The 24,368-nt window shown below is 40.0% G+C and overlaps 1 protein-coding gene across 3 annotated transcripts; it reads left to right on the forward strand.

Annotated features, from left to right (window-relative positions):
* The first annotated feature begins 1,280 nt into the window (after window positions 1–1,280).
* Window positions 1,281–22,460, forward strand: LOC121403020. 3 transcript variants are annotated; one of them, XM_041590188.1, is made up of 9 exons: window positions 1,305–1,359; window positions 3,711–3,747; window positions 6,807–7,157; window positions 9,522–9,623; window positions 11,326–11,481; window positions 11,907–12,001; window positions 13,324–13,359; window positions 20,475–20,516; window positions 21,193–22,460. In XM_041590188.1, the coding sequence occupies exons 3-9, from the start codon at window positions 6,824–6,826 to the stop codon at window positions 21,262–21,264; spliced, it is 837 nt and encodes a 278-aa protein (XP_041446122.1). In that variant the 5' UTR covers window positions 1,305–1,359; window positions 3,711–3,747; window positions 6,807–6,823; the 3' UTR covers window positions 21,265–22,460. The 3 variants fall into 3 exon arrangements, with proteins under 3 accessions (XP_041446120.1, XP_041446126.1, XP_041446122.1); XM_041590186.1 differs by lacking the exon at window positions 3,711–3,747 and having other exon boundaries at window positions 1,281–1,359; XM_041590192.1 differs by lacking the exons at window positions 3,711–3,747; window positions 9,522–9,623 and having other exon boundaries at window positions 1,281–1,359.
* The last annotated feature ends 1,908 nt before the right edge of the window (window positions 22,461–24,368 follow it).

A 24,368-nucleotide genomic window follows, 5' to 3' on the forward strand; every position in this document is an offset into this window, starting at 1 on the left:
TCTTATGCAACAATATAATTACATAACATGTGAAGTAACAGTTGTGCAACAGCTAATATTTTCCTGGTTGCTTGGGTACATAACTCGCTTTGCTTTTTTATTCAATCTGCAAACCTTTGAGATGTGCAAGAATAAAATGTATATAATAATCTACATTAGTGTGCATGTATGCACTGGCGTTAAAGAATGTTTTCTGTTCTGCTTTGACAGTCACATATATCACTTTTAACGTGTAATTGAACCTGAGGTTAAACTCGAATTTCAACTGTTAAAAATTACTTCTTAAAAGTATTGTATTTTTCAGTGCTTGGTCATAAGACAAAAGTAAAATGAAGGAAATATAAAAAAGAGGTATTTCTGGGCATAAGTTCTTAAAAATATGCATGTTATGGTACTGATATGTATTCCGCATGCATATCACACTCACCTCATTGTTTGTCTTTTGTGTTATGGGACCTTTACTTGCCTTCTTTTCTTCTTTTCCGTTCTGTTCTTACCTACTTATATGCCTGACCAGTAAGGTCTGTAATTAGCTACAGGCAAAGTCGAATCCGTTCATTGCATTTGTTCAGTTCTCATTTGAGGCCCTTTAAAGACATCGGTGACTTAATTCAATGAATATGTTGTTCTGGTCCCTCTGTAACCCAGTTTTTTGTGATTGCTTGCTTCTCTTTGTGACAGCTCTGACCTTTGCTTCTGAATCTGTGTTGCCTGCCTCAGCCCAGAATCTCTTCTGACTACGCTTGCTTCTTCTACAAGTGCTGCAAATAGGATATTCTCAATGGTTACTATCCACTGTACGTCTCCCTGTATCCAGCCCCAAGTGAATTGTGCTAGTGTGAGGCACATATTGGTCCAATACTTTACTTTATGTGCCCTGTTTAGTGCAAGATATAACACAAAGCATGCATATTTTCTAATTAAAACAAAAGACAAAAAGTATGTTCAGCACAAGCCCTATTTGCTGAATGTAGGAAAAGTGGGTTTACTACTGCCCATTTTATTATCTAGCCTACCTCTGCTGTATTATCTTGCATACAGGGTCCCTTACACTGATTTGGACTCCTCTGTGGCCCTGGGATACACCATCACTTTCCTGTTAGCACATATATATATATTATCTATTGGTCTGTGTCTATATGATGTATCAGAGCTGTAAAAAACTGACCCTGACAGTTCCCCTTTAATATTCATTACAGAACTTTGACCACTACTTTTTCCTCATTCTGTCGTTAATTATTATGCAATCATCCCACAGTTTTTACATGTTGCTTATAAAAGCGAAGCACAGTAGCTTTTCTGGGATGTTCTGTACAAATTGTGCCAGCATGTTGAAGCAATGGGGATATCTGCTATCAGGTAGGAAGATGGCTTGAACATACAGTAATTGTTTAGAAAGATGATAGATAGAGACTGGATAAATAGATAGATAGATAGATAGATAGATAGATAGATAGATAGATAGATAGATAGATAGATAGAGACTGGATAAATAGATAGATAGATAGATGATAGATAGATAGATAGATAGATAGATAGATAGATAGATAGATAGATAGATAGAGACTGGATAAATAGATAGATAGATAGAGACAGACAGACAGACAGATAGATTAAATATAATTGTCTATAGTAGTAGCAAACTCTGGGGGATGGGGGCAGAAGGTATAGGGAGATCAGTGTATCCTGCCTCATGACAAAATGTCTTATTCCCACAGTTAAGGGGATTGTGCACATTGGGGTTAACTTTAAGTATGACATAGAGACTGATATTCAGATTTTTTATTATTTGTGGTTTTTAAATTATTTCGCTGTTTATTCAGCAGTTCTTCAGTTTGCAGTTCCAACAATCTGGTTGCTAGGGTCCAAATGACCCTAGCAACCCTGCATTGATTTGAATAAAAGACTGAAATATGAACAGAAGAGGACCTGAATATAAAGATGAATTGGCAATTACAATACATTTCTAGCCTTACAGAGCATTTACTTTTTAGATGGGGTCAGTGACCCCCGTTTGAAAGCTGGGAAGAGTCAGAAGAAAAAGGCAAATAATTAAAGGGGTGGTTCACCTTTAAAGTAACTTTTAGTATGTTATAGAACAGTCAATTCTAAGCAACTTTTCAATTGGTTTTCATTATTTATTTTTTATAGTTTTATAGTTATTTGTCTTTTTCTTCTGATTCTTTGCAGCTTTCAAATGGGTGTCGCTGTCCCCTTCAAAAAAAACAAATGCTCTGTAAGGCTACAAATCTGTTATTGCTACTTTTTATTGCTGATCCTTCTATTCAGACTCTCTCCTATTCATATTCCAGTCTCTTATTCAAGTCATTGCATGGTTGCTAGGGTAATTTGGGCCCTAGTTACCTGATTGCATAAAATGCAAATTGAAGAGCTGCTTGATAAAAAGCTAAATAACTCAAAAAACACAAATAATAAAAAGTTAAAACAAATTGCAAATTATCTCAGCATACCACTCTCTCCATCATACTAAAAGTTATCTCAAAGGTCAACAACCCCTTTAAAAAACTATAAAAAATAAATAATGAAGACCTATTGAAAAGTTGCTTAGAATCAGCCATTCAATAACATAATAAAAGTTAACTTAAAGGTGAACCACCCCTTTTTAGTATGATGTGAAGGGAGATATTCTGAGACAATTTGCAATTGGTTTGCAATATCAGTAATCTGTTTGCTAGGTTCCAAATTACAAACTAAAAATTAAATTAACTAAGGTGAACCACCCCTTTATGGGGTGATATGTTGTTGATGTAGGGGCCAGTGATTTCTAGTTACATCACTTCATATCAGGGATGTCCAAACTTTTTGCAACAAGGGCCAAATTTAGTGAGGTGAAAATGTGTGAGGGCCGACCATTCAGCCTGACATCCATTGGGAGGTACCTACCTTGTGATTAGCATTCATTCACTCCTGGAGATGGATGCCTACACGATGGAAGTGGAGTCTGTTTGGACTTATTCTCCACGCCTCATTTAGACAAGGAATCGCGTAGCCTTAGCCGTAATATTTGGGCACATGATTAGTGAATATTCGACTATACTACTGCCTGTGTGCTGAAAGATGATAGTAATAGACATGTAACGTTACGTAGTGATGCTCCGCTCTCACATACGTCTTTAGTTCACTGTACTTGCACGTCAGTACGTCTATTGCACCTAAAGACGTATGCGAGAGTGGCGCGTCACTATTTGTCTATTGCCAACACCTTCAGCACACACCTTCACCTTCACTTAGTCTTTTTGCACTAACAAACTCTCATGGCGGTCTCTCTTTCTCTCATACCCCCCGAACCATTGGACGTGGTGGGGGTGTAGGAATTCTCCTCTCCTATCTCTGTCGGTTCAAACCTATTCCTATTCCTCCAGCCTTCTCATTTAACTCTTTTGAGTTGCATGCCCTTCAGATTTTCCACCCTCTCTGTGCGTGTAGCTGTCATTTCCATCAGCCTCCTCCTCTGCTGCCTTCCTTTCTGACTTTGACACCTGACTTTCTTTCTTCCTCTGCACTGACAGCCCTGCAATCATTCTTGGGGATTTTAACTTCCACATTGATGATGCTTCACAACCCTGGCCCTCTCGTTTTCTCCACCTAACCACCTCCTTTGAGCTCCAGCAGTGGACAAACACCCCTACTCATAAGGATGGCCACTTTCTGGATCTAGTGTTTACTAAAAAACTCTCTCTCTCTCTCAGTCTTTCAGGTCCAGTCATGTCTGACCCTGATACCCTGGTAAGGGAGTATAATCACATACTATCCTCAACCATTGACGCCTGTTTTCTTCTTCTCTGCTCAAGCACTGTTCTGCAAAGCTTACACCACTACTTACTCACATCTTCAATTCTTCTCTAGCTTCTGGAACCTTCCATTCTCCTTTCAAACAGGCCTGTGTAAAGCCTATTCTTAAAAAGGCCACTCTTGACCCATCCTGTCTATCAAATTACCGTCCTCTCTCCCTTCTACCACTTGCCAAAATCTGTCCCTTCTTTTCACCTGCTACGGCCAAAACACTCATGCATGCTCTCATCCTATCCAGACTAGATTACTGTAACCTTCTACTAACTGGCCTCCCTAACTCCGATCTTCCCCCTCTACAGTCTGTATTAAACACTGCTGCTAGAATTATCCTCCTCTCATCCAAAAGGGTACAGGCTCCTCCCCTGCTGAAGTCCTTATCATGGCTCCCTATAAAACAAAGAATAACTTATAAAATCCTCCTCATAACCTTCAAAGCCCTTCATTCCTCTGCACCCAACTACATCTCATCTCTTGTTTCTCTATATGTTCCTGCCCGAAACCTCCGCTCCTCTCAGAGCAACTGCTTGGTTGTACCCCCCACTACTACTGCTGTTTCCCGTATCAAACCCTTCTCTCTTGTGACTCATATTTGGAATACCATTCTTGAATCTCTCAGGAGAGAATCCTCCTTCAGTGTTTTTAAAACGAAACTCAAAGACTACCTCTGGGAGCACCTGGATAACACCTGAACTGGCACCTATATAACAGTGTAACAAACTGTAACCTACAGCACCTTAATACCCCTCTGAATTGTGTCTGTATGTTACCCTGCCATTTAGACTGTAAGCCCTACAGGGTAGGGTCCTCTAGCCTTTTGATTCCTTGACACTTAGCACTTAATCTGTATTGTAATTATATTTAATTTTTATGTGAATTGTATTTCTAATAATGCCCTTATTGTTACTTTTTATTTCAATGACCCCTTGTTTATTACTACTAATTTATTGTTTTGCTGTACAGTGCTTTGCCCTCAAGGAGCACTATATAAATAAAAATATACATACATACATACACACAGGCAGCAGTATAGATGATAATTTCACTAATCATGTGCCCACAGTGTCTGAGTGGCCCAGCGGGATACCGGAAAAAAACCCGGTGGGATACTGGGAAAAAACCCGCCGGGCCCCTGCCTGGCCAGTCCCCTCTCCCGATCGGATTAGGCGTCGCGCAGTGCCATCTGCGAATGCGCGTGGCATCTATTCATGCAGGCACGCCGTGCATAGGGGTGCGGGTCACAGTAGGGGGGTGGGGGGGTCAGAGGGGGGCCCTGGACAGTAGTACTGATGAGCTCCGGGCCCCCCAGTCCGACCCTGTGTGCCCAAATATTACTGCAATGCCTACGTGATTCCTGATTGCACTGCGCTGGGTGGCCACATTATTATTAATTTCATGATGGTGTAATTTTGACATGCCTGCTTAATATAATACAAATAAAAGCAAAAAGATAGAGCAAAAAACATTTCAAGATCAAGAATGAAGTGTGTAGTTAAATCACACTATACTGTACCAATGTATATAAATATTTTAAGTTTCTATGAATTTCAATACGTGATGTTTTAATTAGAGATGCACTGAATCCAGGGGAAAGTCTGCTATTTGGGCAAAACCCAGTTCTTTTGCAAGATTCAGATGTGGCCGAATCCTTGGTATTCAGCTGAGCCTAATCATAAATGATGTCTCTTTAGGATGATGGCACGTGGGAGGTTTGTCTTTTGCACTAAATCTCCTGCAGTGTCGGTGACAAAATATCCAAAAATACCTTTGTATTGAAGTCAGTTTGAACCTCTGCCAGCAAAACATGTCATCTTGTGGAAATGCAGGAGAAGGCAACTTTGCACAATACAAATGTATTACCTGCGGAGATTCAGACTGAGTTCAATACATTGGTATTTTGTGAGGTTTTGTCACATGTACTAAATCTACTCTGGGGTGGAATGCCGTTAATATTGGACACTATTGGACAACTAGAGGTGACCATTGTTTGTTCATAGATTCATTTGTTCTTTTGTGGAGATCAGTCTGAAACATAATAGGATATATTCAATGCATTTCTAATTTGAATAAAAGTCAACATACAGAAATATAGACTAGGGGCTGTTCTAGTAATCTACTAAACATTAAAGAGTAAATGAAGTTCCATTTGGCCAATACAAGTGTTAACAGTTCTTCCAGACTACTAGGGATGGGGCAGAGTACACTTAAGGGGACATTTATCAAAGTCAGTTTTTATTCAAACATTTTCTGCTACAAACTCTGATCCAATCCGCTCTTTTTTTACACTTATTTATTATTAGACTTTCTAGAAAATTTGGTTTGCGGGAAAAAAGATTTTTTCGGATTTTTCCCCTGAAAACTCAGATATCTCATGCTTTTTTGCCCGGAAACTTCGGGGTATTGCATGAAAACCCAACGCACATCAAAAAACCAATGGGACTTCTCCCATTGACTTATATGCAGCCTTGACAGGTCTGAGATGCCGTTTTTTCTAATTTGGACTTTTCCATCCTCTAAGTTTAATAAATTCCAAAAAATGTATAATTTTTTTTAAAAGTCTGATTTTGCATTCAGAGTTTAGTAAATAACCCCCTTAGTATGATGTAGAGAGTGATATTCTGAGACAATTTGAAATTGGGTTTCCTTTTTTCATTATTTGTGGTTATTTTTTTATCCAGCAGCTCTCCAGTTTGCAATTTCAGCAATCTGGTTGCTAGGGTCCAATATGGAATATGAATAGGAGAGGTCTGAATAGAAAGATGAGTAATAAAAAATACAGATAACAATACATTTGTAGCTTTACAGAACATTTCTGTTCAGATGAAAAAATAAATAATGAAGACCAATTGAAAAGTTGCCTAGAATTTTATAACATACTAAAAGTTAAATTAAAGTGAACCACCCGTTTAAATACAATTTAACTTGGGATAGCAGTACAACCATGTACATGAGCTCATTATTACCACAGTGTGAAAATAAAATAATCTCCCTTTCAGTCTTTATTTGCAGTCAGATGATGCACATATCAGGATTATCCATCACAATAAATCCACCAAAGCCAATCTCAGGACAGACTGTTTTACTGCAATTTTCCTATTCTGGGGAAATTTTTATCATCAACTGGTACCGAGGCAGGGGGACATTTATTAAAAGAAATATTTTGACATATTCTCCTGGATCTGGTGAACCTGCGACACCTGGCGAGGAATGCACTTGGAGAGAGAAAATAGTGGACAATGGAATGCTAGAAATATCAAACATAATGACCAATTACAGTGGAGAATACACTCTGCAAATCAGTACTTCAAATGGCCTACAGACTGTTACAGAAGAGCTTACAGTAGTGCGTAAGTAATACAAGAAATCATTATTAAAGCTTTAGGCATTTCTATGGTAAGATAGAGAGGTGTTGACTTTTAATAATCCTGTTAGTGCAATGCATTTGAAATCAAAGAAAAAAAATTGAAGAAAAGTTGGCCTAAAGATAAAAGGGGGTCATCCTTAATCAGTGGGGCCACAAGTGCAAGCAAGTGCAGCCCAGATACCTGTGTTTTGTAGAGCAGAGACCTATAGCACAGCCATTTCATCTAGCACTAACTCTGCTAGCACAGGATCCTCTCCCACCCCTACCCTGTGATGCCATACCATTTAGATGCACAAGGTAGGCAGCGAAAGGACATACAGCATGAGCAATGTCCCTACCACCTGCATTAGTCTTTGTTGTGCATCTGGTGCTAGTCTTTGCACTAAGAGCAGGATTTTAATCCCAGAATGAGCACTATGGAGAACATTGATGTGTTACTAAGAAAAGGCACACTGGCACACAAGCTGTGAATGCAGGTGAACACCTTGCAAAGTTTTATTACCGGAAGTGCAACGTTTCGGGGCAAGCCCCTTTGTCAAGTCAAGCTTTGAACATTGATGTGTCCCTTAATGCTTTTGTCCCTCAGGGTCAAGAATGACCCCTAGAAGAACTTGTCCCTACTGCACACTGCGATGGGCACTGAGTGCCGGATGCCTTAAGGCAGACTGTAAAGACAGGGCTTGTCCTACTACTTCTGCATTGCCCCTAAGAATGATGTGTAAGCCAGGAAGGAGTATAGAGCAAGAGGGGAGAGCACCAACATGCCTCCCCCCCACTCCTCTTGAATGAAGCCCTGCCTAAGGGAGGCAGCGTTCCATTCAAAGCACATTCCATAAGTCTCTGCACTCTGCAGCACAGAGGCCTGCACAATGCCTTATGCGGTGAACAAAATGCAAAGAAATTGCTGATTGTGGCCATTTTTTGCACTTTGCACACTGTGTTGGGCATTATGAGCCCTAAGAGCTCTTGCTCTATGTTTTAATTTAGCAACCTAGTTGCAAACGTACACATTTTTCGAGCTTGTGTTTTTTCAAGGAATCTATTGCATTGAATTTTTTCTGCAACACTGCAGTTGCGGTAAAACAGTGAAGCAAAAATATAGAAATCTGCATTTTTTATGTATGCCAACATAATTAATTCGTGTACCCAAATATGTTATTACCTGTATTGTAGAATCATTGCCTGCTTAGCATTGGTTGTGCAGGGAGCAAACTGAGGTTGGTATATTTGCAAGTTTTCTCGGATAAGGACGCACTCACAAACCCCCTCTTTGCTAAGAACAGCACTAACTTACCTGAACTTCTAAGGTAACTTAACTTCTAAGGTTCTTGGTGCTGACATAGTCTAATCTGTTTGTGGCTGGACTCATTATCTCTGTAGGATCCAGTTCAGCCAAGAGCAACTCAAAAATTTCAAATGAGCAGAGGTGAGTTAATATGTACTACTGTCAAATAAAATGTTAATAATCCCGCAGGTTAGACACTGGGCATTGCTTGTTTTTCTAAAACAAGTCTCAGTTTAGTCATAAGGTCAACAATGTATGACTTTCAACTGGAAAAGCTAATCCACAATTGTTTGTGTTATTTAATGACTAATGTTTTTTGCACATGCATAAGCATGCCAGTAATACAGATGATATTAAAAGTGAAGGTCTCTATAAATATCCCTGTAAGACCACACATCTCTACTCACTATCATTATTAACAGTGGTGAATTCCAATGGGAGTATAAGTGTTACATAAACATTTCCATTGGTTTTATTTCATGTGTACAAGATTATGCATTTTTTTTAAAACTGTTCAAAATCAAGATCTTTTGGGAATCTGCACAGAATGAAGAAAAATACAACCCTACCATGCAGTCTGATATTGTGCTTTATCTTACTGTATAAGTAAAAAATGTTACAACACTGTCCAGTAATGTAGAAAAGGTTCTGCCAGAGGTTTGGTGATAATTGATTGTAACCTATATTTAATGTTTCTATAGAGTGCTTGGAAATCGGCTTTTCACTGTGTCTCTTCTTAGATAATTATTAATGTAACAATTAAATCATGTACTAACACATTTGCCTAACTGCTTCTTGAAATACTTTGAAAGTGAGCCAGTCACTTTTAAGGGAAGTGGTTTGAAACATTTTAGGGTGCTACCAAGCTCCTGGAAACTGATTTATCATGGTGTTTCTTTACATTTATTTGGCAAGCATATTAAATAAATCATTAAGATAAAAAGAATGGTATGGGTGTGGTGCCCTCTCTCATATCATTTCATATAACCAGTACAAAAGCAGTCCAAATAATCCGTTATTTATATTTACATATTATTATTATTTTTCATAACTGTTCTACAGCTGGAAATGGAAATAATGACAATGTGCCAGAAGATACCACCCTGTCAACCAGTCATACCTTTCCTGCTTTTTTTACCACTGCCGAATTAATACAACCAATAGGTGAGACACACATTTAGAAAGCACATTAGAGGAAGCAGACCCCATGGTCACACATGGGTGGGGGGGGGGACCTGCTTCCTCTGTAGTGGGTAGCAAAAAAGGGAAAGTTGTGCTAGCCACTAAATTTTAAATCATTAGGTGAGTGCAATGGAGCTGTGACCACAAAATTCATACAGACCTGTACTCACCCATAATCAATATATTAAAGACATTCATATATTTTGTGCATTAAGCTATGAAAAATGCCCCCCTTAAACAAAATAGGTATTGTCTATCCATATATTGCAATATATTCAAGCTGGCCAATGACTTGAATATGTATTGAAATATATGGGTGAATATAGGACTGACGAGGGATTGGTTTGACGTAGTTTTCCATCTTAAAAGAATTGCAATAAATGGACAAACAATCCCTGTTTTGTTTAAAGGGGAGGGTATTTTTTGGTATTTTATTAGTTACCTAATGCACAAAATGTTTTCAGGTGCTGAGGACCTCTTGTCTTCCTCTGTAGGGGGGAGGGCCTGTGTCTCAGGTGAAATCGCTCGTCATCTGCATTTATTTTTTCGCTGCATGGGTGACCCACGATTTCATGGTTGCCACAGACCAAATGAAGATAATTAGTGGGGGACATCGTTACACCGCTGGTAACAACCATATTACTTTCCTGAGCCATTTTCCTAAAATCATTTGCCTTAGTACCATTTATACCTCACATATGTATTCAGAACTTTGGTCAATTGTTTGATTTTTAATAACTACGCTGAATTTTTTTTTTTCAAATCAACTGACACATGATTGGAATAGTTCTGTGTTAAAAAAATAAAAAGCTAAAATGTACTATTTCATACCTCCCAACATTTTGGAATTAAAAAGAGGGATAAAAAAAAAATTTCCGCATGTAGCGCAGCAATTTTTTGATCACACCCCTTTCTGTGGCAACACCCCCTAATTACCATGTTTGTTTTACAAAATTTGGCAGGTTATGAAAGTTTGAAAATATTTCTCCTTATCTAAACTGTGTTTTTGTGTCTCAAAATTGTTACAAAGTATCTTATTTGCACCTGTTAGGTGTTCTGGGCTCTCTGCTAAAAGCCAATTAAGTGAGAAACTTTGTTTCTTTTTCTGGCTGTTGAGTGCAGAGAAAAGAGGGTCTTTCTAGTACAAATGAGGGACTGCGGGTTGAGCTGTCAAAAGAGGGACTGTCCCTCCGAAAAAGGGACAGTTGGGAGGTATGCTATTTGCAGTTTTGTCACCACACCTGTAAAGCCAACTTTCTGTACAATAATAGCTTTAATTTTAGGTGATAATGACATTACAGCACCTTTGAAACTGTCCTGTAGTGATAAATATAGTGTCTGGCCCAGTTAGTCCCAGGTTTGCCCAGTTTATGATCAGTTTATGATCAGTTTATGATTCATTACCACTAGATTACTGGGCTGGTCTGGTCTTTTGTACAGCGCTGTATATGACCAGTAGGGGGCAATCATGTAAGTGAACTCTATGGCTGATGACATGTTTGTATATGTAGAAAAGCACTGTGTTCTCATATTTTACATAGTGTCAAAATAAATAGAAAATAATCACATATATTAAAAAGGGTATGTTTTCAAACATATAATATATATATATATATATATATATATATATACACACTGAATTAATGCATTTGGTTGTTATTATATATATTTTTATGTGATGCAGGGCATACAGGTTACATTCTTCCAGTGCTGATAACAATCGGGGCTGTAATTGCCATTGGCATCCTGGTATTAGTGGTTACAATATGGCATAATAAAAAAAAGAAAAGATCATTTGAAGAACCAGTTTATGAAGCTGAACCCGGAACTGAAAGAGCAAGTAAGCTGAAAATGAAATTAATGCATTATTTTTTTTTAAAAAAAAATAGTATTTCTCGATTCCAGTGAATAGAACATAATGCAAATAATTTTTAATGCATTTTGTACTTTATGTTGGCAAATGAGCTCTAATGTTTAATCATAAATGTCAGTCCCTAAACCAGTGGCCTTCACAATCCATTTGTATTGTTTAGAGTTCATATATTCTTTTAGTTCTGTGTGGGTTTCCTCTGAGTGCTCTGACTTTCTCCCATACTGCACAAACATATACACTTTCCAAATCCATACTTAGAACAGTCATTTAAATAAACTTCAAATCTTGGGGTGACAGAATAAGGATACAACAGCATAACAGTTACTCACTGCTTGGTTGTATTGTTCACATGCAAAGGTCTCTTTAACATTTGTGCAACTCTTGTTTTACAGTGGAGGCAAATAGTTCCTCTAGGGAAACAATGCAGCCTGCGGTTAGATGGACCCCTTACCCCATTCTGTTAGATCACTACCCTTCTGATTATCAGGTTGGTAAAGAAATACATTATATATAATTCTTTATACGTAACAGAGTAATACTTACAAAATGCAGGACTTGGTACATGGAAATTCTCTGGATTTTTACAAAAACAACCAAAGCAGAGCAATTTCGTCAACCTGCCTCTTCAGGAACTAGGGGTAGCCAGGGAGAAGAGCTACGTGCTTGGTGCCCCTTTACCTTTATGTCCTAGGCACATGCCTCTTCTATCTAACCCTAGTTCCAGCCCTGACTACATCACTTACTGGATTAACAATGGGGAAAGGGAGATGTTATGTTCTTCTGGGATTCAAAGAACTGTCCTGAACTCTAGGCCAGGGAAGCAGCTAGCAAGTTCCCTTATTAGCTTTCACTTGTCTTTGTCCTCTAACCTTAGCAGCCTTATTGGTCAGCCTATCAGAGCCAGCTACTCCTTATATAAACCCACATCACTTCCTTGCCTGAGCATTAAGGTAGATTTTGCTTCAGTACTTAGTTCCCCTAGCTCTTCCTTGCTTTCACTCTCACTTGCCCTGCCTTGGTCCTTTTTCTGCTCCAGTCCTGTCCCTGCTTGAGTCCCTTGAGTCAAAATAGGCCCTGGCAATCAGCTCTCCACCAGCCCACTAAATAGGGACTTTCTACAGTGTCGGACTGGCCCACCAGGATACCAGGAAAACTCCCGGTGGGCCAAGGTATCAGTGGGCCCTCCTGCTTCTAAATATTTGGCTTATTTCATGGCCATTCCCTTTTTCTATGAGAATAAAGAGGCTAAATAGATGGAATAATATGTTATAGTATGGAAAGAAAAGAGACTAGGAGAATAGAGGTTGAGTGAGGAAAGGAAGAAAATAATACTTAGAGTGGGCCCCTGGTCTAAAGGTGTTTGGATGGGCCCCTGGTCTAAGGGTTTTTGGTGGGCCCCTGGTGTCCCAGTACGACACTGACTTTCTATGACATTTTATGGCAGCCCCTCTGGCATTTGCAGGAACCGTCAGATTGCCAGTCCGGGAATGCTTGCCACCCATCAGATCTGTGCATTGAGGATTTCCCCTTACATCCATGACAGGAGGACCAGTAAAAGATGTGTTACTTTCTTTAGTTATATTTAGAAATAGGGGTAGGCAACAGAGACAGCTCTCTAGGGTTCTTCTACTTTTGGGAAATTATGTGTTTATTGTCTTTTGAAAAATATGTATATATTTGAGCAACTTAGCATTAGACCAAATCCGTGCCTTGTCTTGTTTTTTCTGTCATCTGGTTTATGTCCACCACAAACTCTTCCTCACTCTGACCTGATATTAGTGTTATTATTTTATTATTTTTTCTTCACAGAACAGTAATATCGTGTATGAAGAAGTCATTCACATTGTAAGTTTAATTCTGTATCTAAAGAAATAGAAAAATGAATGCAAAAACACATATACAAAATGTATATAAAATGTACTATAAAATATAGGGGTCCTAAAAATATCCCTATGACCTCATGATACTGGAACCCTTTGATGACTTCTAAGATCCTTACATTTACAAAAAAAAGTAGGTACATGCTTCTCTCTATGAACAAATAGCTGTATTGTTCCATTTATGTAGCCAAACTAATACATTTACAACTTGGAAGGCAAACTAAAAAAAAATGGCACTAGTTCTTTGAACCCTGCCTTCCAAATTAATTCTGCAGGTTGCTGTGCTCTATTTTGAAAACCTGCGGCCACCCACATGAATAGAGTGTTCCTTATTTTCAGCAATGCTGTATGAGCAGTGGAAGGGGGAGGCATGTTGGCGTCCTTATTCCATCCACTACCATGCAAGAGTGAGAAAGATTTATAGTAGGAAATTTAAAACCCTGGATAGAAGTGGAAGAGCATTCTGGATCGCAAAATCTTTCCCCTTTAGTGCTCTTTGATGTCTGCCCAGAAATTACCCCTATAAGTCTTATATTGTTACCTCTTCTAATTTCCACTATTGTTGTCTCGTGAATAGCGGTATCACAGTGTATCAAGGGCTTGTAGTCCTCCTGTATAGGCTAGTGATAATATCTACACAAAATTTTGAGCAAGACTCTGCTGTAATGGATGTGCTCATGTGAGACAGGATTCACTTCTAATAGTATGGTCCACCACCTGTGTGACCTCAAATACTGTATAGCAAAATATAAACCTGTTGCAATGTTCTATTAACATTTTCATATGGTTGTTCATACTGATGGCCATTGTATCTCTTCCTTTACCCCATGTCTGTTATATTTCTCTAGTTTATTTAATGTATTTCACATATAGTTCTGCACTGATAGGGTCTACTGCAGTTACACAATACCTTTTTTGCATGGAAAACCCCACTAAAATTGCCAAGGGTGACAAAAATATTATGAAATTAAATTAATTCATAGTTATCCAGTACTTTGGTTAATGTGTATCCCAAAAATGCTTCGTCGTGGTTATAACAAACTCAACTTTAATCCAGAATGGACCTTATTTCATAAAGTGACATAATCGGTCTAGTACTATGGCATTAATGGAAGAATAGTGCGGGCTTCAAAAGATGATTTGATTTAAATTGATAAAAATATACTACAAAGTCTCTGCAATTAAATAAGGATGACAGCATTTTGAAGCTATGTGTCTTTGCACAGGTAGAAATGTTAAACATTACAGTAGTGTTATGTAAATAAAGACAAGATAAACACAGAAATACTTACATTTTACATGTTTTTTTTTTATCACCAAAAACATGACATAAGCTCATACTGTCAGGCTTACCGGTGTGATCCAGGCGGAGAAGGAGCTGGAGCTGAAGATTTCGAACTCACAAGCGCCTCACACAACCACTACCCACCTGGGATGGAACAGGGAGCAGGGTTGTGGAGAGTAGCCAATGAGACTATCAAACGCGGTACAGAGGATAAGGCAAGGTCGTAGTCAGGAAGTCTGAGGTCAAGGCAGGCAGCGAGGTTCGTAACGATAAGACAGGCAGAAGAGTCGAGGCAGGCAGCAGAAATCGTAGTCCAGGTTCAGGCAGGGTCACAACAGGAAATTCAAGTAGTAAGAGATGCTAGGGTTTCAGTAATTAACCTAATAACCAGGCAATGCATGTAAGTCTGGATCTGGTTTAAATGCATATCTTTTGGCGCCAAACTAGCGTCCTCACGCTGACGTCGCGGAACTGACGCCAGCGCGTCCGTCACAGGCGTTTCCGCCTACGTCCCTGCGCCCGCGGCCGTCGCCACCGCGTCAGCGACCGTCGCCGGCGTCCGCGTCACGCGCCGGTGCGCATTACCGTGCCTGCGCCGAACAGGACGCATGCGTACGTTCTTACATTGCCCCCTATCAAGGAGCGGCCTCAGGATGCGACAACCAGCAGGCTTACCAGGATAGGTTCCATGAAATCTGTCCAACAACTCAGGAGCGTGGATGTTGGATGCCGGTTCCCAAGAATTTTCTTCCGGACCATAACCCTTCCACCTCACCAGGTACTGGAGCCGTTTGCCTCTTAATCTAGAATCCAGAATCTCTTCCATCTCAAATTCCTCTTGACCGTCAACCACCACGGGAAGCGGTGGAGGAGCCGAACGCCCAGGAAATCGGAACATCGAGACCGGTTTTAAAAGAGCAGCATGAAATACAGGATGTATTTTCCAGGATGCTGGAAGTTTAAGCTGGAAGGCCACAGGATTGACTTGGCGGATGATAGAAAAAGGACCCAGGAAACGTTGACCCAACTTCCTACTGGGACAAGAAAGCTTAAGGTTAACAGTTGATAACCACACACGGTCACCCACCTTGAACTCTGGGTCGCCTCTCCGCCTCCGATCAGCGTAAGTCTTGAAATTTTGTTGCGCCTTCCTCATGTTTTCTTGGAGTCTTTGAAAATTATTCGATAGAAAAGTTAATCTGTCCTTGACAGCGGGAACTAAAATATCAGAAATAATGGCAGAGGGAAAAGTTACTGGATGAAGACCATAATTTGCGAAAAAAGGGGACTGATTAATTGATGAGTGATGGGAATTATTATAAGCAAACTCCGCAAAAGGAAGAAGATTGACCCAATCGTCTTGGAGGTAAGAAGAATAACACCTCAGGTATTGCTCGAGAGTCTGATTAGTTCACTCGGTCTGGCCATTGGACTGAGGATGAAACGCAGAGGAAAGAGACACCGAAATCTTGAGTGCTTTGCACAATGATTTCCAGAACTGTGATGTAAATTGTGGTCCCCGATCCGACACTACTTCATCTGGAAGGCCATGGAGTCTTACCACTTCTTTAATGAAGGTATCGGCAGTCTCGGAGGCGGAAGGAAGTTTTGGTAGAGATTTAAAATGTACCATCTTGGTTAAACGATCAACAAAAACAGCAATGGTGGAACAATCACAGGACAGTGGTAAATCGGAAATGAAGTCCAAAGAAACTGATCCCCATGGACGGGAAGGCACTGGCAGAGGTTGAAGAAGACCAATAGGCCTAGAGTGAGAGTCCTTAGATCTAGAACAAATTTCACATGAAGCAACAAATTTAAAACAGTCCTTAGCCATCCCAGGCCACCAAAATAATCTCTTGGCCAAGACAATAGTTTTCTTTATACCTGGATGACCTGCCAATTTAGAATCATGACTATTTTTAAGAACCTCCAAACGCATTGATTCTGGGACAAAAATTTTGCTTTGATGAAAAAGAAGACCTTCCTTAGGCAGTAACGATGGTTCAGAAATGTTTAAAGAAGCGTCTTTAATTCTATCCACCAGGGTTGATTGAAGCAGAAGAAAGTTATTAGAATTTAGAATTGTCTCAGGGGCCAAGGAAACCTCGTTTTCAGAAGAAAACATTCGAGATAAAGCATCTGCTTTAACGTTTTTTGATCCAGGTCGGTAAGTAAGATGAAAATTGAATCTCATGAAAAATAACGCCCATCTTGCTTGTCTGGGTCTAAGCCGTTTAGCTGAACGTAAATATTCCAGATTCCTGTGATCAGTAAAAATGAGAATCGGATGTTTAGACCCTTCGAGGAGGTACCTCCATTCTTCAAGTGCCAGCTTGATAGCGAGTAATCCACGGTCAGCCACATCGTAATTACACTCACTCTTGGCCAGTTTACGAGAAAAGAAGGCAACAGGATGAAGATCCTCTTGAAACCCAGTTCTCTGAGACAACACAGCACCCACCGCAAGTTCTGAAGCATCTACCTCCAGAATGAAAGGAAGGGAAACGTCAGGATGGTGAAGAATTGGACCTGAAGTGAAGAGTGTCTTCAATTTCTCGAAAGCCTCCTGAGCCCGAGGAGACCAAACAAACTTTTGATTATTGCGCGTCAGTTCAGTGATTGGAAGGATGACTTGAGAAAATTTTTTATAAATTTTCTATAAAAATTTGCAAAGCCGATAAAACGTTGAACGGCCTTTTTAGAAGACGGAATCGGCCAATTAAGAATTGCAGAAATCTTCCTTGAGTCCATCTGGATACCCTGAGGAGAAATACAGAACCCCAAAAAATCTACAGATGATTGTTCAAACACACATTTCTCAACTTTAGCATATAACTGATGAGTGCGTAGGCGGGCCAGAACCTTCTTCACATGAACTCTGTGTTCTTCCAAAGAATTAGAAAAAACAAGAATATCATCTAAATAAATGATGACAAATATATCGAGGAAGTCTCTGAAGACGTCGTTAACAAAATGTTGAAAAGTTGCAGGAGCGTTGCAGAGACCAAAGGGCATGACCAGGTATTCGAAATGCCCGTAACGAGTACGAAAGGCTGTCTTCCATTCATCGCCCTCTCTTATTCTGACCAAATTGTAAGAGCCCCGAAGATCCAATTTAGAAAAGATCTTAGCCTCCGCCAATCGTTGAAATAATTCGGGAATGAGAGGAAGTGGGTAACGATTCTTAACTGTGATCTTGTTCAAATCCCGGTAGTCTATACACGGCCTTAATGAATGATCTTTCTTCTCGACAAAGAAAATCCCAGCTCCTGCTGGAGAAGAAGACTGTCTAATGAACCCTTTAGCCAAATTTTCGTCTAAATAAGAACGAAGTTCCATAAGTTCTGACTCAGATAAAGGGTAAACTCGACCAAACGGAATCTGGGCCCCAGGAAGAAGATTAATAGGGCAATCATAAATGCGATGAGGGGGTAACTTGTCAGCCCCTTTCTTATTGAAAACGTCCAAAAACTCCCAATAAGCCTGAGGAAGAAGTTCATGAATTTCCGAAGTAGGGGATAAAAAACAGACCTTTTTTGAAGAAGAAATACAACGAGAAGAGCAGAAATTTGAAAGAAATTTTACTTCACCGGTAGCCCAATTGATGGATGGGTTGTGCTTCTGTAACCAAGGTAAACCCAGAATAACGGGGAATAAAGGAGAAGAAACCACATCAAAGTTCATCATTTCAGCATGCCCTTTATTCAGCAAAACAAAAAGAGAGACGGTCTCTTGCACCACAGGGCCTGAGGTAATCAGAGACCCGTCAGCCACCCGGAGAGCTACGGGATTCTTCTTAGCTTGGAGCGGAATCTGGAACCGTAGTGCTACTCTATTGTCCAGAAAGCATCCGCTGGCCCCAGAGTCAAGGATTGCTTGGAGTTCTACCTGTTGGTCTCCCCACTGTAAAGACAAAGAGACTGTCAGGAGAGGCACAGGAACATGGCAGGGGGTAAAGTCTTTTTCGAGCAACTTCTTACCCGCTGGACGGACCGGACAACCCCGAAGCAGATGGCCTGCTTGACCACAGTAAAGACAGAGATTCAGTCTGCGGCGTCTGATGCGTTCCTCCGGAGATAAAGCAGATTTAATAGCACCAATCTGCATAGGCTCTGGGGCTGTAGCGAAGACAGGTGGAGGCATGGCTGAAGGAAAGGTGGACGGCATCCGAACCGGAGGAGGAGCGGATGGTAACATCCAGGTCTGAGGTGAAAGACCTGCTTTCTCCGCCTTTTCTTCCTCTCTACGCTCTCGGAGCCTCTGATCAAGTTGAATGGCGAGGAGGATGAGGTCTTCCAAACTGTCCGGAATGCCAGTACGGCCAATTCGTTCTTTAGCTCAGAGGAAAGTCCGAAGCGGTATTGGTTTTTTAGTGCGGCAGGGTTCCATTCTGTGTCGTCTGCCCACTGCCGGAACTCCAACGTATAGTCCTCAGCAGGACGGACCCCTTGCTTCAGGGCACGTAAGGCAGCCTCAGCAGTAGCGACTCTGTGGGGATCATCGAAAATGACCGCCATTGCATCAAAAAAGGAATCCACCGAAGCCAAGACTGGACTGTGGCGGTCCATGAGACGAAAGGCCCAGGTCTGTGGTTCTCCCGTGAGAAAAGAGATGATAACCCCGACCCGGGTTTGCTCAGTAGGATAGGTGTGGGGCTTTAAGGAGAACAGCAGCTTGCAGTTGCTCCTGAAATTCCGAAACAGCTTCCGGTCTCCGGCAAACTTCTCTGGGAAAGCCCCCTTGGGTTCAGAGATTTCCGAAGTGATAACTTGAACCTCTGTTGGCGCAGGAGGAGTGGCAGCAGAAGTGGAAGGGAGAGCCGCTGGCGGATGAGATCTGATATGCTCCTGTAACTGAGCATATCCACTTTGCAGCTCCCGGACCGCTTGCGTCAGAGAGGACAGCTGCTGGGTTAGGACAGCAAACGGAGAGGCCCCTTCAGCTGGATCCATCTTTGGCCTGGTTATACTGTCAGGCTTACCGGTGTGATCCAGGCGGAGAAGGAGCTGGAACTGAAGATTTCGAACTCACAAGCGCCTCACACAACCACTACCCACCTGGGATGGAACAGGGAGCAGGGTTGTGGAGAGTAGCCAATGAGACTATCAAACGCGGTACAGAGGATAAGGCAAGGTCGTAGTCAGGAAGTCCGAGGTCAAGGCAGGCAGCGAGGTTCGTAACGATAAGACAGGCAGAAGAGTCGAGGCAGGCAGCAGAAATCGTAGTCCAGGTTCAGGCAGGGTCACAACAGGAAATTCAAGTAATAAGAGATGCTAGGGTTTCAGTAATTAACCTAATAACCAGGCAATGCATGTAAGTCTGGATCTGGTTTAAATGCATATCTTTTGGCACCAAACTAGCGTCCTCACGCTGACGTCGCGGAACTGACGCCAGCGCGTCCATCACAGGCTTTTCCGCCTACGTCCCTGCGCCCGCGACTGTCGCCGTCGCCACCGCGTCAGCGACCGTCGCCGGCATCCGCGTCACGCGCCGGCGCGCATTACCACGCCAGCGCCGAACAGGACGCATGCGTACGTTCTTACACATACAGCTGGGTTTATATATAAAAAAAAAACGTGCATACACACAATCTGAACAATCAAAAAAAAAAAAGATTTCTTTAACAGACTCACGTGATTCATCAGATTGAGAGGAAACCATGACAATCTCTCTTTTACTTTGGCTCAGTAGTATTACAGTAATCTTTACCGTACTATTACATGTATAATTATAATTCATTTGCAGTGAATAATCCATTTGCAAGTAATAATGTTCTTGTATTTACTTCCCAGAATAATAGTGTGGTGCCTAATAATGCAGAAAACCCCTACACAGTAAGTAACCTGATCCAACTAATAAAATAATCGAAAGATGTCATAAATTAGGAAATATATAACAAGCACTGGAAATAATTAATATTTCTTTCAATTTTTTTTACAATGATTGGCCAAAATAATCATCTTGAAACTATACCTGACTGTGCAATTTATGTACAAACTTGATACACTCTTATAAATACCCACAATTATTTTTTGTTATATTAGACTATATTTATAAATAGAAATATTATAAAGGTGTATAACTGTCCATCCCATCACTGGTCATAACACAATTCTATTAGAATTACCCAGGGAATGCAATGGAAATACAGTTCCAACATGCTTTTACTTTAATTGTTTATGATTCACATAACATTGGTACCCTATTGGAATTTACATTCACCTTCATATAACACACATGTCAGTTTCATCAGGAACCAGTTAACCTCCACTTTCTGTTTTTGGAGAGTGGGATGAATGGATTATTGAGTGGAAAGCCATAAAAATCACAGATTGACTTCACTAGTGTCATGTGCAAGTATTATGGAATATTAACAGAGGTGCTAAATAGCACAAGTGCAATTGGCAGACATTATAGTGCATATTGCTTGCCGCTGCTGCTAGTGAATGAGGCATTTCATATTTTGGCCAGGCTGTGAGACTGCATTGTAAAACTTATTTTTTCTTTTAGGACCTTACATATATCCAATTAAGCAGTGATTACCAAGACTTTCGAAGACTGAACCAGCTGACCTCAACATAAAATACAATTTTTACTCCATCAAGCAACCATGTGTCTCCATCTTATTGGAACTTACAGTAGTCATTAAGAAAAATCTATCCCATTGTGACTGTAAATATGTAGATACTCTCCATGGTTTGTATTAATAGGAACGATTGGGGAAATATATTAAAGCAATGCAGCACAACGTGTCCGATCATTTTTAAAGAACCAATAACACTAAAAAAATAAAAGCATTTCAGTATAATATAATGTTAGCCTGGATAAAACTGCTTCAGAACCACTGCTACAGTAGAGTGTAGAATACCATGGGTTTAGTTATTAGGCAAGACGATAAAAAAGTCAAATGTCATTGATAAATCTCTGGGGCAATTATAGCATGGTCCTGAGGCAACCTTTCCATTGTCCTCTCTCACCCCCAGCTCTTACCTGTTCTGCACTCCTACAGGTGGGGTGGTGGCACATCTCTATTGCAATTGCCAAGTGCACTATAATTTGCACCCAAATTTTTAGGTTTAAATTGAATTTTGTCTGTTAACAGGGGGCCCTTTGGCTGCACCGCTGCTGCACACTGCAACCTAAGGCAAGGTTCTCATCTTTCCTCATTCACAAGAGCAGCCATGCCTACCTTAGTATAGAATGAGACAATTTCTCATAAAAATTTGGTTCATATAAATAATTTATTTGTCAAGGCCAAAGAACAGATACAAACATTACATTTAGAAGCTTTCTGGTGTTACTAGTCATTTACTATAAAACATGCTTGGTCCTACTGTGGTTGCCAGACTGTCTGGATTTTAGCTAATTATGTGCATTTGATATATTCCATACTAACTTGGTTAATGACAAATAGCTGGCCTAGTTAATAGTTTGCATTATGTACAGAGCTTTAAAGGCTTTATAGAAAAGTGACATGCTTTTTCCATTTGCCATTAGTTATTGTCTGTTGAGTGTCCTTTGCATTGCCTTGCACCTTACCTATAATTGCAGTTTGATTCATTTACAAAATATTCATTTACATTTTTACTGTGCAGAATTCAAAGATATTTCTAATAGTTTCTTATTGACTTGATTTTTAGACTTTATATAAAAGAGCATGACTCAGAAAATGTATTGATAACGAGTTCTATCATTTTTATTGCACAAAAGTTGATATTTTTTCAATATTTGTACTCGTAAAAGGAATGATGCCCTGATGATAAAAATGTCAAATGTAAGTATTTCTGTGTTTATTTTGTCTTTATTTAATTAGCACTATTGTATAGGTTCTACATTTCTACAATGGGCTGCTACCTTTTGGAGCCTGCACTCATTAGGGTTTATTTCTTAAAAAATGCTATTGTGTCTCCCATCCAAAGTGGCGGTTCTGTTAGCTCACAACTATAATGGGGATACTGTTGTTTTGAAAAAAAGTATCCTTAGCCCATAGATTTACATACTGATATGCAACTTGCACTTTATAGCCCTTCATTAGATTGTGCCTTTTATGTGGTATATATCATCTAATGTTAACTGTAACATATGACCAGCTCCTTGCAGACAATGGAATTGCTGGCAGATATATACCATACTGCTGCAAACTCCCCCCGCCCCATCTTGTACCAGCCTCAAGCCTTTGGCTCTTATGACCACTCCAAAACTATCAGAGCTAAATCAGGCAGTGGTCCTGAGTTGGCCCCACCAGCACAGTTCAAACCTGAGTCTTTACTTTGCAGACAAGTTGCATGGCCATCAGTTAGTTGCATATCATTTTCCATAACTGTCAGAATCACAAGGCGTGGGCACTTGATTTATACTTATAATACTGATGTTATACTTCCAAAGTGATAGCTCATTAAAGGGGTTGTTCACCTTCCACACACTATTTATTGTTTTCATTTTAATTTTTTTTTTTACTATTTTCCCAAAATTGAAGTTAAATTTTCCTGTCTCTGGTGTTCCAGTCTGGCAGCTCATTAATCCAGGTGCAGATTCTTAAAAGAGAAGGAAAGTCGTCTTGCACTTAGGGGTGCCAAATTTTAGGCACCCCCCAAGTGAATGTATTTACTTACCTGAAACCCCCGGCTGGTGCTCCTATCAGCAGAAAACTGCACCAGCCTGGGTTTATACCAGTGAGTACCACAGAGCGTCTTCCTCTTTCTTCTGCGCAGATGCTGAAGTTTAACTAAAAAGTCGCCTATTTCGTTCTACTGCGCATGCGTCTCACCCGGGAGGAGCTCCGACCCGGGGTTTCAGGTAAGTAAATACATTCACTTGGGGATGTCTAAAATTTGGCACCCCCAAGTGCAAGATGCCTTTCCTTCTCCTTTAACTGTTACAATTTATTACATTAGTTGATACATTTCTGTGGAATATTAGCAACTATCATATCAATAATTGTATCAATTATAACAGAATGAAATTCTGTGTTCTGCTCAGATAAGAAATGTCTCAACTAATGTATCAGTTAAGAACAGTTTACAGAGTTGGCGACCGCCCCTCCCAGAGCTGCTTTAGAAAGACATAAGAAGGTGAAAAAGGGAAACATTAAACTTCAATAGAAGTAAAACAGTTACAAATAGAAATTAGAAAGTGATTGTAAAAAGTCTATTTCTGGTAAACTGTAATCTGAAAACAACATTGGAAGGTGAACAACTTCTTTAAGTCTGTATATTGAAAGTAATGTAACAGCTCCTTTATACATTCACAAACAACTGAAAAACAAAGCATTCATTCTTTCAATTCTCAAGTTAATATGAGAGACTTTTCCTCTGAGGTAACTATGTTTCAATAAACCAAATAAATAAAAAAAAATAAGCAATTTTACGATTCTCAGAATATGTTTAAATATGTGACTTACGTTTATTTTTATTGTGATCATTTATCACCGTACTAACTGGAGAACTAATTTCCTTTGTGACCACTCACCTCGCAGCAGCACAATGTAAAGCTTTGTTGCCAGATGGATCATCGTTAACATATGGCATTGTAACAATGAATATTCATCCTAAATGTTATAAACATGTAAGATTTATTGTGATTAATAAGAGGCTAACATGTGTCTGTATATCTCTCCCTCTGAATGAGCATCACTATAAGCTCTATATACAGAGAATTCATGCTCCCCTATCCCACGTTAGCAACCT

This window comes from Xenopus laevis, chromosome 1L (assembly GCF_017654675.1).
Source record: "Xenopus laevis strain J_2021 chromosome 1L, Xenopus_laevis_v10.1, whole genome shotgun sequence".
In the NCBI taxonomy this organism is placed as follows: Eukaryota; Metazoa; Chordata; class Amphibia; order Anura; family Pipidae; genus Xenopus; species Xenopus laevis.

Excerpts from the sequence above, each read along its gene's own strand:
- LOC121403020 (XM_041590186.1), top strand. The coding sequence starts at position 1,305 with ATGTTCTGTACAAATTGTGCCAGCATGTTGAAGCAATGGGGATATCTG. Across the intron at positions 1,360-6,806 it reads ATGGGGATATCTGCTATCAG|TCTTTATTTGCAGTCAGATG; the intron begins GTAGGAAGATGG and ends TCTCCCTTTCAG. Across the intron at positions 7,158-9,521 it reads AGAAGAGCTTACAGTAGTGC|CTGGAAATGGAAATAATGAC; the intron begins GTAAGTAATACA and ends ACTGTTCTACAG.